This window comes from Haemaphysalis longicornis, unplaced genomic scaffold, assembly GCF_048455015.1.
Source record: "Haemaphysalis longicornis isolate Haplotype H1 unplaced genomic scaffold, Haemaphysalis longicornis Haplotype H1 scaffold_1, whole genome shotgun sequence".
NCBI classification, from domain to species: Eukaryota; Metazoa; Arthropoda; class Arachnida; order Ixodida; family Ixodidae; genus Haemaphysalis; species Haemaphysalis longicornis.
This window is the reverse complement of record NW_027526203.1, coordinates 480873289-480887336: the sequence shown is the minus strand read 5'-3', so window position 1 is coordinate 480887336 and position 14048 is coordinate 480873289. Positions and strand designations below refer to the sequence as shown.

Here is a 14048-nt window from a genome sequence, read left to right as displayed (position 1 = left end):
AAAACAAGTGGAAAATTTGCCTTACATTTGAGCAAACAAAATGATTTTCCCCGCAACATTTTGCGCAGCACGATTTACGAACGGAAGGGTACATGTATACCAGCGAGTAGAAGGTGACGCAATGGCATCAAATAAACAAATTACGCGCTATTAAAAGTACGCTGCAACACTTATTCATTTTTAAAAATCTTAAATGCTTGCAGAACGTAGTCACCCAACCAACTTAGATTGGGGGCCGCAAAATGCCTCAGCCAAAAAATACTGGTCTATGCTCATCAGATAACTTGGAAACTCGCTCAAAAAATTTTTCTCTCTTCATGGTCTTGACATTCTTCGACGGCCCGAATTACGTCACTGAAGCCATGTAGCGGCTGTTGGCCGCTTTTCCTTCAGTTGCAGCAATGAACGCTTTTCGATAGCAACTTTAAAAATAAAGCCACAAAAACAAAGCACAAACGGAAGGTGTATCGACGAGCAAATCACGCAGTGCCGCTCCGTGCTGGCGATAACTGTGGCTTTCGCAGTGCTTCCAGACGCGAAGGAAAGAGTAAAAGCGTTTATCGGAAGTGTGGCAGGGTCCCTTTAAAGAACGCGCAACAAGCTCCAAATCGCATGTACGTTGCCTGCTTAGATGCGTACTTCTATTTTTACATAGCATAACACAGCCGCATACACGGTACGCGACCCAAATATTTACGTACGATTGTCACTGGCTGTGTTCGTTATCGTCTAGTGCGCGGGCCGCCGGCCGCATGAAGCCCGCGAGGCAGTATTTTGCGGTCCCCAGCACGTCGTCAGAAGCCCTACCCCTCCTCCTGTCACTAACTATCTCAAGGCCGACACGCCTCAAATGTGGCTAGAAGGGAGCCAAAAACAGAGAATTGACCGCTTCCAGTTGCATTGTCCTCGATCTTCACCCTCAGCCAGATTCTCAATTATTGTCAAATATCATTGGCAATTCGCTGAATTGTTTCTCTTTGCCTCCAAAGCCTCCAAATATTTACGTACGATTGTCACTGGCTGTGTTCGTTATCGTCTAGTGCGCGGGCCGCCGGCCGCATGAAGCCCGCGAGGCAGTATTTTGCGGTCCCCAGCACGTCGTCAGAAGCCCTACCCCTCCTCCTGTCACTAACTATCTCAAGGCCGACACGCCTCAAATGTGGCTAGAAGGGAGCCAAAAACAGAGAATTGACCGCTTCCAGTTGCATTGTCCTCGATCTTCACCCTCAGCCAGATTCTCAATTATTGTCAAATATCATTGGCAATTCGCTGAATTGTTTCTCTTTGCCTCCAAAGCCCCCCTCCCCCTCCAACCCGCTTTGCCCTCCGCAATGTCGGCTTCATGCAACTCGGCCCTCCACCTCAAAACGTTGCCGACCTATGTTCTAGTTTATTAAGTGCGATCTGGGAACAGATAAGGAAAGAGCGTAACTAAATAAAGTGAGTGCAAGCAAGGTGTTACGACCGGGAAGGCCAACTGCAGCCGGGAAGACGTCCAGAGCTGATAGGCCAACGTAACTGTTTACTTCATAGCGAGAGGTGAGCCGAAGCCAAAAAAAAACACACAATGCCCCGACGGGCGAGGTTACAATACAGGACTCGAGCAGAGCGACCGCATGGATTCGCTGCTCAGACAGGAATGATTTTTATCGTTTGGGCTGCTTCTATTTATACCCAAAAGCAACAATGGTCAAACGCGAACAAGTAGCCACACGCCACGAACATCACAGACACACACAGCGCTCTTTCCATAGTTCGTGAGTCATTCATAGCCTCGCCGCACGTGGCGTCCGAGAGAGGGGAGAGAGTGTTTTTGAAAGGTGCCGGGGCCGCGCTATCGAATGTTGATCGCGCCGATAGCGAAACGTCTGAGCCGGGCATGTCAAGGCGTGACTCACCGAAGCGCTGGCACCTGACGGCGGAGGGGCGCACGTCCGTGAAGAATGCCTGGACGTGCCGCTGGCAACCGCCGGAGGCGCGTTGCAACAGGAGCTGTCTGACCTTTCATGACGAGACACGAAAGTATGGTTCACCGACACGCGGGCGGCTGTGGCACACGTGGTGGATTCCCACGTGGTGGCTGATGCGGGAAAATACGGCGGCGTTGGCCGATTCGTAACAGCTTCTCCGCCGGGGGTCCTAGATCCCGATGGATAAGGGTCTTCAACCGTTGTCCGGAGGGATGCTTTCGCAGTGAAGTGCTCAGCAGACGCTCGACTCCAGGCCTGGGCTGTACGACACCATGCTGGAGCTTCACAGGGCCGATCACTGGACGAGTAGTGGCTCCCCAAGAACGTTTCTGGATTGGTCAGGCAAGCAACAGAACAACACAGCAAGACACAACCGCATCGCCGGCAAGTGCGAAGACAAATCCACACTGAAGATCTACCAGGCTCTTAGTTGCGATAAAATATGCTAATAACTAACTATACTAGTTATATTTTAGCCCAGCAGTACTTTAGACAAGTGCACAAACTTGAAAGGTGACATTTCGCGTGATTGGAAATGTCCCACATAAAAAAAACGTAATCGTAAAGGGCGAAACCTGCTTCAGGAAAAACAAAGAAATCGAGAAAGTCAGGCGTCCACAGGCCACTTCTCGCGCTGAGAGCTGCGATTGGAGCTCTCGTCAATGCCCTGAGCTTTTCCCCTTCGGTACCACACTTTAGGTGCAGCCGTTCTCTCAACGCTGCTGTGACCGCGTGAAATGACACCGGTTGTCTTGTTCGACAAAGGTCGAGCGCGCGGAGGAGCGAGCGGGATTTTCCACCGTTCATACGTTAGGCGCGCGCAGCTTCTAGGCGGCGCTCCCTCGGCGCGATGCGAGCTCACGGCTTTACCCCTTGGCGTGCCCGCACTGAAACACGGGCCGCAAGTACGCGCAGAAGTTTTCCCTCTCTCCTCGTTGCTCACCTTTTCGCGAACGCGTTCGGCAAGCGAACACCGGAACGCGTTTACGTTTACTTCTCTAGGCTGGTCGGTTTCCGACTTCGGTTCAGCCACAGGCGACACCGGAACCTCAACTAGCTCAGCCGATGTTGGCCTATCGACGGGAGCATCAGCTGGGAGTGAAACGGGCACGACGAGCCCATTAGACACCTTGCAGTTCCCAACAGTCACTACCTCGTCGTCCCTCGCGCTTTCAGCGACAGCCTCGGCACGCGAAGACCGAAGCGTGTTACCGTTCTGCTTCCTCACTGCCAGAACTACACTACAACCAGGCTTCCCTGTCTCAAAAGACGGCTCACTTGCCCGCGTCGCCGGAATCTCTACGAACTCGGCTGGTCTTCGCTCGAATTCGGTTACCTGAGCTGGTGAAAGAACAGAATCGGCTGGCTCAGTGGCGAGATCGTGATTACTCCCAACTGAGCCGTGCAAACCATTCGCTGCCACGGCAGCAGGCTTTGCCACAACGTAGGTCTCTTCTGAACTGCCGCCTTCCGAAGAAACAACCTCCGTTTCAGCGGACTCGTGTTGCCTCTCGGTAGCCTCATGGTTTACGCACTCCAGCGAAGCCTCGCTATCTCGCGAAATGTTCATGTTCAGACTGGTAGCCGCTTCCAAGGCCTCCCGCGAATTGGAACCGTCCGAACACTCCGCCGAGATCTCCAAAACAAACGCCGGCACATTATCGCACTCAGTGGACACGCACTGCCCCCTGCCGCCTCTGCAGACAGTCTGAGCTAATGCGCCTTCGTTATCTCTCTCAGCAACGTTGTCGCGCTGCTGGGTCGCAACAGTCGCTTCTTACCCGCGCTCCCGAGCGTCTGCTACTGGCAGCGCTGGCACGGTGCTTTCCCCGACAACGAGGTCTTTTTCCAGCAACAATTCAAACTCAAACTTCGCTTCTTCCTGCTCGAGTTGAATTTTGTGCTCTAGGTTCTTGTTCTCCCATTGGAGTCTCTCTCGCGCGAGCTCCTTTAGTTCCCGTTCGAGGCGCTCGAGCTCGAGGTCATACCATCGCATCTTTTCCTCGTGCTGACGTTTTCTTTCCTCGCGTTCCTGCCTCTCGAACTCCTCACGCTGGCGCTCAGCCTCAGCCTCTGCCTCGGCGGCCTGATGTTTCGCGGTCTCCCTGCCATTGATCAGCTCAATGCATTCTGACAGCTCCTCATCGTCAGCCCCGACAGCGAGTATAGCCTGTATCAGCTCTGGCTTTCTCAGCGCGTCCGTAACATCCAAGCGCAACTCTTTTGCAAGCTCCAACAACTGCGGTTTTTTCAACGCCTTCAAATTCATGGCCGGTCTAGAGTACTGCTTTCCCACTGCTCCAAAAATTGTTTTGCGCGAATAACCCACGCGACAAAAACACACGCCCTACCAGCTATCCTCAGAAGCCTGGTAAAATTCAGTGAAGAAAAGTCCCGCACTCACCCTTGACCGCCGTGAATTCTGCGAAGTCCGAAGCCGCCTTGACGTCCGTGGTGTTGGGTCTCGCACCGCTGGCTCCAGGTGTCACGAAGTTGTCATCCGACCGCAGCCAACCAGTTGTTGCAAGCGGGAAGGCCAACTACAGCCGGGAAGACGTCCAGAGCTGATAGGCCAACGTAACTGTTTACTTCATAGCGAGAGGTGAGCCGAAGCCAAAAAAACATACAATGCCCAGACGGGCAAGGTTACAATACAGGACTCGAGCAGAACGACCGCATGGATTCGCTGCTCAGACAGGAATGATTTTCATCGTTTGGGCTGCTTCCATTTATACCCAAAAGCAACAATGGTCAAACGCGAACAAGTAGCCACACGCCACGAACATCACAGACACACACAACGCTCTTTCCATAGTTCGTGAGTCATTCATAGCCTCGCCGCACGTGGCGTCCGAGAGAGGGGAGAGAGTGTCCTTGAAAGGTGCCGGGGCCGCGCTATCGAATGTTGATCGCGCCGATAGCGAAACGTCTGAGCCGGGCATGTCAAGGCGTGACTCACCGAAGCGCTGGCACCTGACGGCGGAGGGGCGCACGTCCGTGAAGAATGCCTGGGCGTGCCACTGGCATCTGGGGGTGCCGCTGGCAACCGCCGGAGGCGCGTTGCAACGCGGGGTGTCTGACCTTTCATGTCGAGACACGAAAGTATGGTTCACCGACACGCGGGTGGCTGTGGCACACGTGGTGGATTCCCACGTGGTGGCTGATGCGGGAAAATACGGCGGCGTTGGCCGAGTCGTAACAAAGGTAACCGAACGACCCCTCACATCTTCCGACCGTTTTGCGCTACGGCGCCTACTTTCGGAATTTCAAAACAAATTTCACGCTTCTGACGATCACTTTATTTTGTCACTGAAGCACGATAGAATAAAAAATCGTGCCTTTCCACTCTGTGAAGACAGATGACCTTCGAAGATGGACGCCGTTCACGAAATGCACGAAACAAAACACGCCTGTTTTTCATTTCCGATCGAGCAATTAACAGTTAGCCCAGTGAAACTTTGAAGGACTCAAGATTTATTCCAGTGGACAAACATGGAGCTGTCTGTTTCCTCCCGCGTCGTAGACATCTTTCTGTCCGGGTAACACACCAACCCAGTCCGCTCGACCACCGTGCACCCCGGAAAGTTCGCATTGGGGCGGTGGACGTACACGTTTAAACCTCCCACCAGTACAACGGACATATAATCAGGGAGGACATGGAACCACGCACGTGCACCTCCACTCCCAACTCGTGCCTGATGAACTGGCAACCGGTTATCTGCGCGTGCTTAGAAGTGAGAGGCACCGCCAAAATTGTCGCTCTAAAAGCCCTTCAACCTGAACAAGAAATATTGGCTCACCTCGACGTTGCTGCTCACCCGGGAGAGATTCCTAGCGACTCGGTGAGCTGGAACCTGCTTTGGAAACGGCGTCAGCGGCGTCTTTTTATTGCTTTCGCATCCATTCGAGCTTCTGTTCCTGCAGATGCTCCTTCGATTCCGCTGTTCTCGCTCCGAGCAAACGACACGCGTATGTCCATAGGGAGCTAAAACCTGGCCAAGCCTTCTGAGTGGGTATGCTTGGCTGACGAACGTGCGCTCGAGGTACACGTGCACGTGCGCGAGCGCTCGGCATTTTCTTTGTACTTTTAACTGCGCACACCACACACAAACGATTTTCTCAACAGCTTCGCCGTTAACACGGCAGCAGGACGCGTCGATCGAACCCGCATCCTTGTGGTCAGCAGCCAGTGGCTCAATCACCGAGCAGCTTTTGAGCGCCACACTTCTCAAGTACTTGCACTTACCAGGCGTGCGACCTTTTCAAACAATGGTACTAAATGCAACAAGTGTGCATAGTTCGGGAGTTGGCGTTCGCCGTTGCGCAGTGCCGCCAAATTGCGGCCCGATTGTCATTACACAATCACAGCGATGGAAGGGCGGAGTCGATGTTTCATATCGTCTGCAGGCTGCTGAGAATGTGACATTTCGTTTGCTCAGCTTTGCACTCTGCTCGCGCTACCAGCAGTAGCACATCTTTGCAACTTTGGTGCGAATACCTTTCCTCATGTGACGACGAAGAGTGTTGATAGTGTTGACTTATCTGAAGGGGGAAGTACGTGAGAAGTTGCAAAGTTGATGATACGTCAAAGGCAAAAGCCCCGAATGGCCTTTACCACGTATTATAAACTGCGGATGGCCGAACCGTTTCGTTGTGAACCGGTAACCGTTATTTATTTTGCGGTTAAGTCCTGGTTCGGGTTCAGCGTGCTCAAAAAATAGCGGTTCAGGTTCGGGTTCAATTCCGGCAAAAATACCGGTTCGCTTCCGGTTTTCGGTTCGTGTCTGTTGCGGTTCGACACCCTGATTTCAAGCTATGCGATCCTCTGTGTCTAATTGTAGGTCTGTCGTAATTACGTCACCTCCTGTCTCGACAATGTCTTCACCACCAGAGGGACATATGTCTGCTGTGTATTCAAGGCATTGTATACGGCTTTATAGTGGTGTCGGCTCGTGGTGTTTTTAGCTGCAACGAGCGCCTTCCTCCGTGCACGCAGTGCGGCAGTTTTCTTTTTGCATTTTTTCTGAGGCGTACTTCCGTTTATGATCCAGTTTCATAGCTTCCACTGAAGAAGACTCTAGGAAGGCAGCAGAGATAGAACAGACATACAGAAACGTGTTCAGCAGTGTGATGGCTTCCTCTCATTGCCATCGACAGGATCCTTTTCCCATTGCGGCATTTCTCGCTCTAAGGTGAGGTCCGGGTAAACTTTTCTGTCGACTTACGAAACCATGTGCGTTAGCACGTGTCCCGCAAGTTCGAATTAAATGTAAAGTAGCTACAGAGTTAATTTTTGCCTGTGCTTGTCTTGCTGCCCGCTGAAGGAGCGTCGTCTGCCACGCTCCGCTCGACCGGGCGAGTCCACCGCCGGTTTCACTGGTAGAAACGTGCTGTTGGGCAGTCATCAATTGCCATGTTTTCGTCAGTAAGGTGACAGCTGTTAAATTAGTCACGGGTTATTTTTTTCTTCTTTGTAACTTCCTTCGCATGTTCGCATATCGGACATCTGGATTTTATGGACAGCAGAAACATTGAAAGTTGCCAGATTTGTGACTGAAACGCGAGTGATTCTCGTTAGTATGCTATTTCTTTCCATTGAAATAATCAGCTGCCTCGAGTGAAAGACGAATTTAAAAGGCACACATGTTATTCAACGGGTGCACTGACAACACCACATTCACATTTCACTAGTCTTTAAAGGCATTTCTGTTCGAAACGTTCACTGAACCCGACGGCAGGAAAATATTTTTTTGCTATGTAATGAGTGCATCGACCAATTTTGCACCAAAAAGTAAATCATTCAGCAAAGCATTTATTATTTCAGAATTCATTAAAAACACAAAATACATGCCTCAACCCTTGCCTACAATTGTATAACGGGTGATGTAAAAGTATGCTAGCATTATAAGTAACGAAAAACCAACAGGTACTAAAGAACATAAAATTTTGAAATAGATCAGCATGTGTAGGTCTTCTGCAAGTCACAACCTTAAACAACAACACTAAAAAAGAAAAGAAAGAAACAAGTGCGCGACATTTCCTTGGAACTTGGCAAAAATGATGCCGAGTTTCATTACAAAAATTTATCGGAAAGCCACCTCTAGAGCCTCTAAGCTGTACAGCAATAATTCTGTTGCTTGCAATATAAAGGCTGACCAGGTGTTTCTTTTTTCCTGTCCGTTGGTTTACCAATAATAATCAACATGGTTTGCACCAAGTTCGTGCTACCCGCACCCTTTGTACCATTGCTCTTCGGCCTCCGCATCCCTAGCCGGCTCTTGTCGGTCGCCCTGCCTGGGCGTTGTCAGAGAAAAAAATCTGCCGCCGGCGTAACAATACTGTGGCATTCTGGATCAGCCTTGGTTTTTAGTTTCACCCTCTTAGACATTGCGAAACGACTGCAGGGTGCGTCCGCTGAACGGATTTGCAGTAGTGGGGCGATACCAAACCGGTTTAGTTGCTAAACCGCTTATCCGGTTATTCCATTCCACGACTATTCGAATTTGGAAGCCGGATACCCGGATAACCGGAGTGATCAGTTAGCATACCTTGTTAATCGGTTTTGTTTCCGGATATTCGGATGTCCGGATTTCTGTGTTATATACGAAGATATCCTTGCGAACCCGAGCAGGTTTTTTGGCGTCGATTTCATGGCGTCGCCGTTTCGCCATTGCTATTTCTAAGCCGATTTCTTTTCAGTGGCTGCTTCATTGCAGAATATAATTCACATTCAACAAATAACATAAGCTCGATTTACGTAAAGGGGGGATCTTTTTTAACTACTAGCAGTTGTGGCATGGTTATAAATGTAAACAATTTGTACAATTCATACTAGGTGGCCATTACTTCGCCATATTTTTGCATCATGACTGAGGTTTCGCCATGTTATGGTAACGTGGGTACCAAATAAAAACATTAAGATAGCTTCACATAAATAGAGCTGTCACGCCCCTATCATACAGCACGGAAACAAGCAATTTATGTGCGTTTTTATGCGCATGACTCCAGCGCTCGGTCCATTCCTAGACTACAGTGAAAACGAAAGGGAAGTCGAATAGCATTTTTTTCTGGAGGAGCCTAATAATGAGTCTCTGCGAGTTCAGACTGCCGTTGTTTGATATAAATCTTGTCCTGGGGCCCTATTCTCGACTGCACAAATTACCGGAAATTCAGGCAATTTTCCGGAAGTCTTTTCTGATTGGCTTTCAATTTTGGTTACGTGCTTCCGGTTGACAAAGCGGTTGTGTGTGCTGTCGTCATTTTGACGTTTCATGTCGTCTACGGACACCAGTTCTAAAGTTTGCTTTATTTCTCGTTACTAAAGGCGCATAATTCTTGGCCGGCAATGAAAAACCAGACTAAATGCAGCGGACATGACAACGTAAGCCTGTCTTTGCTATTCAACAACAATACTGCTTGTAATACACCCCCCGTCTGTGATTGGCTGAGAAGGCGTGACGTAATTTAAACAGTTGGCGGGAACAATCACGTCATGCATTGGCAACTTCAGCCTGCGTAAAAGTGACGTAATGCTACGTAACAGCTTGAAAATGGCGGCTGTTTTTGTCGCAAAATACAAGCAAAATAGGGCACAATATTGCCCCGGCTTACGGCGCCGCGAAATGTGCGGCAATTTGCAGCAGGCGCAGTTTCGCATGCGCGCTGTTTAAAGCATGTTTCCTACCGAAACAAATTATAGTTTCAACTGAGTCAGCGATCATGGAACATACAAATAACATGCAGTGTTTTGCTTTTATGTTTGGCAATGAAATAAAAATTATTTGTTTGGCGAGAGAACCCAATGCATGGCATTTGTCCATACTTGTCCTAGTAAGCTGTTGGGTCACATGATCGAACTCAAGAGAAAAATAACAATGAAAAGTGACTATTTAGTTCATTATAGCGCTGATTGCAGTCGAGCTTGACGAATGAGTGAATCGGCGACATCGGTGCGCTCCGCGGTTATCAGGCGTAGCGCTTCGCTGCTCTTATGTGTCATAGAAGCGATGGTCGCGGCCGTCTTTTTCTGTGATCACGCCATAAACTTGTAACATAGCAGCAGACGATGGCGTGGCGGCGGTGGCGGCAGGGAAGGTGATAACGCAACAAAGCTTGCATTGAAGCAGAGAGCCCAGCTATGTTAATAAAAGCGATTGAAAGAAATAAATAGCTACGGTAAAAAAATTGTGTGATGTTCTTTAGCTCGACATCCGCCTTTCGCTCGCTTTTGGATCAACGTTACTCGATCGCCTTGTGGTGTTGGCGCCAAATGTGACCTCCAGAAATGTGTTTTTCTTCTCAGCCTCAGCTACCGTCTTAAATTTTATAGTACATGCCAAGTGTTTTTATATCTTTCTTGCACAATATTTGATACCTTTGTAGCGATCTTTATGAGTGACTCGTCAAATTACACTGCATGTCGTCATAGCTATAGGTGCAGCACGTCACTGATTGCTTACGTCGTGCTTACGCAAAAAAACATGGGCGAATTGCCGGCAATTTGTGCAGTCGAGAATAGGGCCCCTGGTTAGCACGTTTTGCCCGCCACGGGGGATAGGGTTATTATGGTGCATTAGTATGACAAGCCCCATTTATAAGGATAAAAAAAAACACATTTAAACGCGTCTCTCTTATACCCATTAGGCCAAAACACGCGTAAGGCCCATTGATGACAAAGTTAGTGGCAAATCACATGGACACATATTAGAATAAACACAGTAAAACCTCGTTAATTCCCACTGCAACGGGACACCATCTCATGACGAATTAATGAAAGTTCTAACTAACAAAAGTGAAGTACAAAAGATTGATTGATTGTAGGGTTTAACGCGCCGACGCAATGCAGGCGATGAGGCGTGCCGTAGTGGAGGGCTCCGGATTAATTTTGACCACCTGGGTATCTTTAACGTGCGCCGAAATCTCGTACACACGGGCGTTTTTGCTTTTCGCCCCCATCAAAACAGCGGCCGTCGCGGCCGGGAATCGATCCCACGACCTCGTGCTCAGCAGCGCAACGCCTTAGCCACTGAGCCACAGCGGCGGGTGTAGCATCTCCCCTACTGCCCTTGCCATCCTAACTACCCGAACCACAACGAATGCCATAACTATTACCTGGACACCCGCACTTGCTGGTCTCCCCGGAAATCCGGCAGCCGACACCAGTGCCCCAAGGACGTACCTACCGAGCTCTGGCCACTGGGCAGCCACAATCACCGGGTGCCCTTGCCAGCTCCCGCCATCGCCTGCTTATCTTTCATGACATTACATTTCATGACACCACGCCACCGTCTCGGACGACTCCTCTAACCCCCTGCCCATCGCTCTACTTCGCGACACCGAGGGATCTTGTGGCGACAGCTCCACACCCGCACATTTCCCAGCGCAGTCTTGCGGCCCCTCATCCACCCTGTCCTTTACTCTCCGTCTTCTCTCCTCTGCCCTGAAAAAAGCTGGCCTGAAGCACATAACGAGGGGATGCCTCAGACGGCCTACTCCTCCTTCCAAATAACTACGTTTGAACAGTGGGAGGCTGCCATGCGCAGCTCAGCGGCAGAACCCAACACCGTCTTGGACTGGCCGGAGAAGGTGGTAATGGCATACGATGTATAGGCTGTTTCCACCCCTCCCACGCTGCTTTTGGTCTACCTGACAGAAAAATGTCCTGATCACAACCCAGCACAACGCGCTAGAAAAATCTCTTGTTTTTTATCAGGTTGAGTTTATGCTTGAATTTCTATGTCTTGTAAGACGTGGCAAGACGATACCGAGCTTTTAATCCCCCCAATCCGGTAAAAGAAATAGTCGCTACTTTACTGGCGTATTAGAAGCTTTGAGGCAGTATGCACTCGAGCCGTGAGGACATGGAAATGCGATTTATCGATTAATAATTGATTGATTGGTTGATTGATTGATTGATTGATTGATTGATTGATTGATTGATTGATTGATTGATTGATTGATTGATTGATTGATTGATTGATTGATTGATTGATTGATTGATTCGGATGAGGGCACGTGGTCTGCACGGGGAGCCCCCAGACCTACCTCGGCCATGAACCGGCGGTTGAAAAGCGCGCAGGCCTCGAGGCGCGCCAGCAGAGCCTTGGTGTAGTCGTAGCTGAGCGCGCCGCCGGGTAGCTGGCCACGAGTGTCGCGGCACGTCGCCAGCGTCTGGCCCGACTCAACGCGCAGCTCCTGCGGCCGCGCACCGGGAACCACGGACAGCACCAGCAGCACCAGGCACGCTGCTGGGATCACAAGCGCGCGCACCCCCACCGTCAAGCACAGGGAGGAGGCCCTGTATTCCCCTGGCTGGCTTCCAAGTGGCACGTGCGGATTCCATCTTCTCGACTATACTGTACTTCTAGATTTCCGTCATAGCGTGGTAGTCGCAAATAACGACAGGGGCTACCAAGTAAAGGCCGAAATTCTAGAACGCCTCCTCGCGGTTGCACGAAACAAATTATTGTTATTCTAGATCAAGTATCGGTGGGGTATCTCTTCAAAATTATAGTCATGCCTAACCAAGCTGCACCGGAGGGATGCACCGCTAGTAGTGGTATTCTCACGGTCCGCGAGAACTTCAGGTCCAAGCTCACACTGACATCCTCTGTGCACACGAAGGCCTCTCCCGCATCATTTGCAGGGGGGAGGGGGGGGAGGTTTCGGCCAAATACGACACCGTGGGGGCCAGGTGCCGCTTCTGTTGAAGGGAGCCTTCCTTGTATGAATGGTTGCAGGTACAGTTAAACCTGGATATAACGAATTTGACAAAAGTTTGCAATTTTGCGTTACATGCAGGTTTTCGTTACATGTGAAGGCTTTCGTGAATGATGAAGAAACGGAGCCAGAATGCTAGACATCAGTGGAGGTGAACTTACCCTTTAAGAATTTGTTTTACGGTGAAAAACTGCGTGATTTGCGCCTGATGCTTTCGCACGAGTTTAGGCACTACACGGCACTACGAAGAAGCGAGGTCACTTACCCCCGCATTAACAAACGCAGCTATCACGTTTGCCCTTTGACAATTTGTTTTTCTATCACTTGATTGACAATATGGATGTGACCTATTGTTGAATACCCTTTCCTAAACCCAGCGCGCTCTCTGGGTTTCTGGGAATACAGGCTGTCACCTATGCGTCTAACGATAACTTTGGTAAACATATTGTGAACAGCAACTGAGAGTACATGGGTCTGTAATTCCTGACGTGTTTGGGCTCTCCCTTCTTATGAATCAGAATAATGTTGCAGTTTTTCCAGTCTATGGACACTTTTTGAGACTTCGAGCGTTCCGAAAATAGTACAGCAAGCTTTTCCAGTACATTATCTCCTACCTCCTCCAAAAGATCTACTGTTAGGCCGTCGTCACCTGCAGCTTTTCCTATTTTCACGCCTTTGGGAGCCTCTCCTACTTCCTCTTTCGTTATTAGTGGGACATTGGAAGTGGAGCTTGCACTATCAGTAGCTTCCCCTGGTCCTGCTACCCTTATTATCTCCACCACGTTGTGCGTAATATTGCCCTGCGCGTCTCTGAGTGCGTACATCCTGTCTTTGCCGATAGCTAGCTTTCTCATAGTTGCTTTCAAGCTTCCCCCTATTTGCAGCTTTTCCTCGCCCACTGCCATGTTATAAGCATGAACGTCGTTTGTTTTACTTCTGTTGGTCAGTTTTGAAAGCTCGGCTAATTCAATTCGATCCACCATACTTGACACTTTCATATTGTTACGTTTGACAATTATTTCCTTCATTTTCTTAGTTAGTTTTTCTGTTTATTCCCTACATGTTGTTTCTCCCACAGCTGCTGCGGATTCACTGAGTGCCGATGTTAGGTTGTAATTTAGCCTGTCCTCACTGACCTCGTTCTGCTCGTTCAGAAGCGCGAATTTGTTTTGAAGAGTTATTTTAAACTCCTGCGATCTGGCTCTGACTGACTGCATGCGGGGTTTTTTTAGTTTGCACGAGTTTCTTCCTTTTTTTAGATTCAGCCATAGCCTGTATCTCAAAGATGGCAAAATTACTTTTAAAAAGTAATTAAATTACATTACTGATTACTTTTGCAGAATTTCTTAAAATGTAATT

At 49.4% G+C, this 14048-nt stretch overlaps 1 protein-coding gene across 2 annotated transcripts in view; it reads right to left on the bottom strand.

Moving 5' to 3' along the window:
* The window catches only part of LOC144173811 (uncharacterized), a 43890-nt gene that overhangs the window by 28097 nt on the left and 1745 nt on the right, over positions 1–14048 (bottom strand). The window contains exon 2 of one of the 2 annotated variants that reach the window (XM_077702075.1): positions 12015–12214. In XM_077702075.1, coding sequence (XP_077558201.1) covers positions 12015–12214 — 200 coding nt within the window. Of the gene's footprint in view, positions 1–12014; positions 12218–14048 lie in introns of both variants that reach the window. The other variant, XM_077702069.1, reaches the window with a different exon arrangement.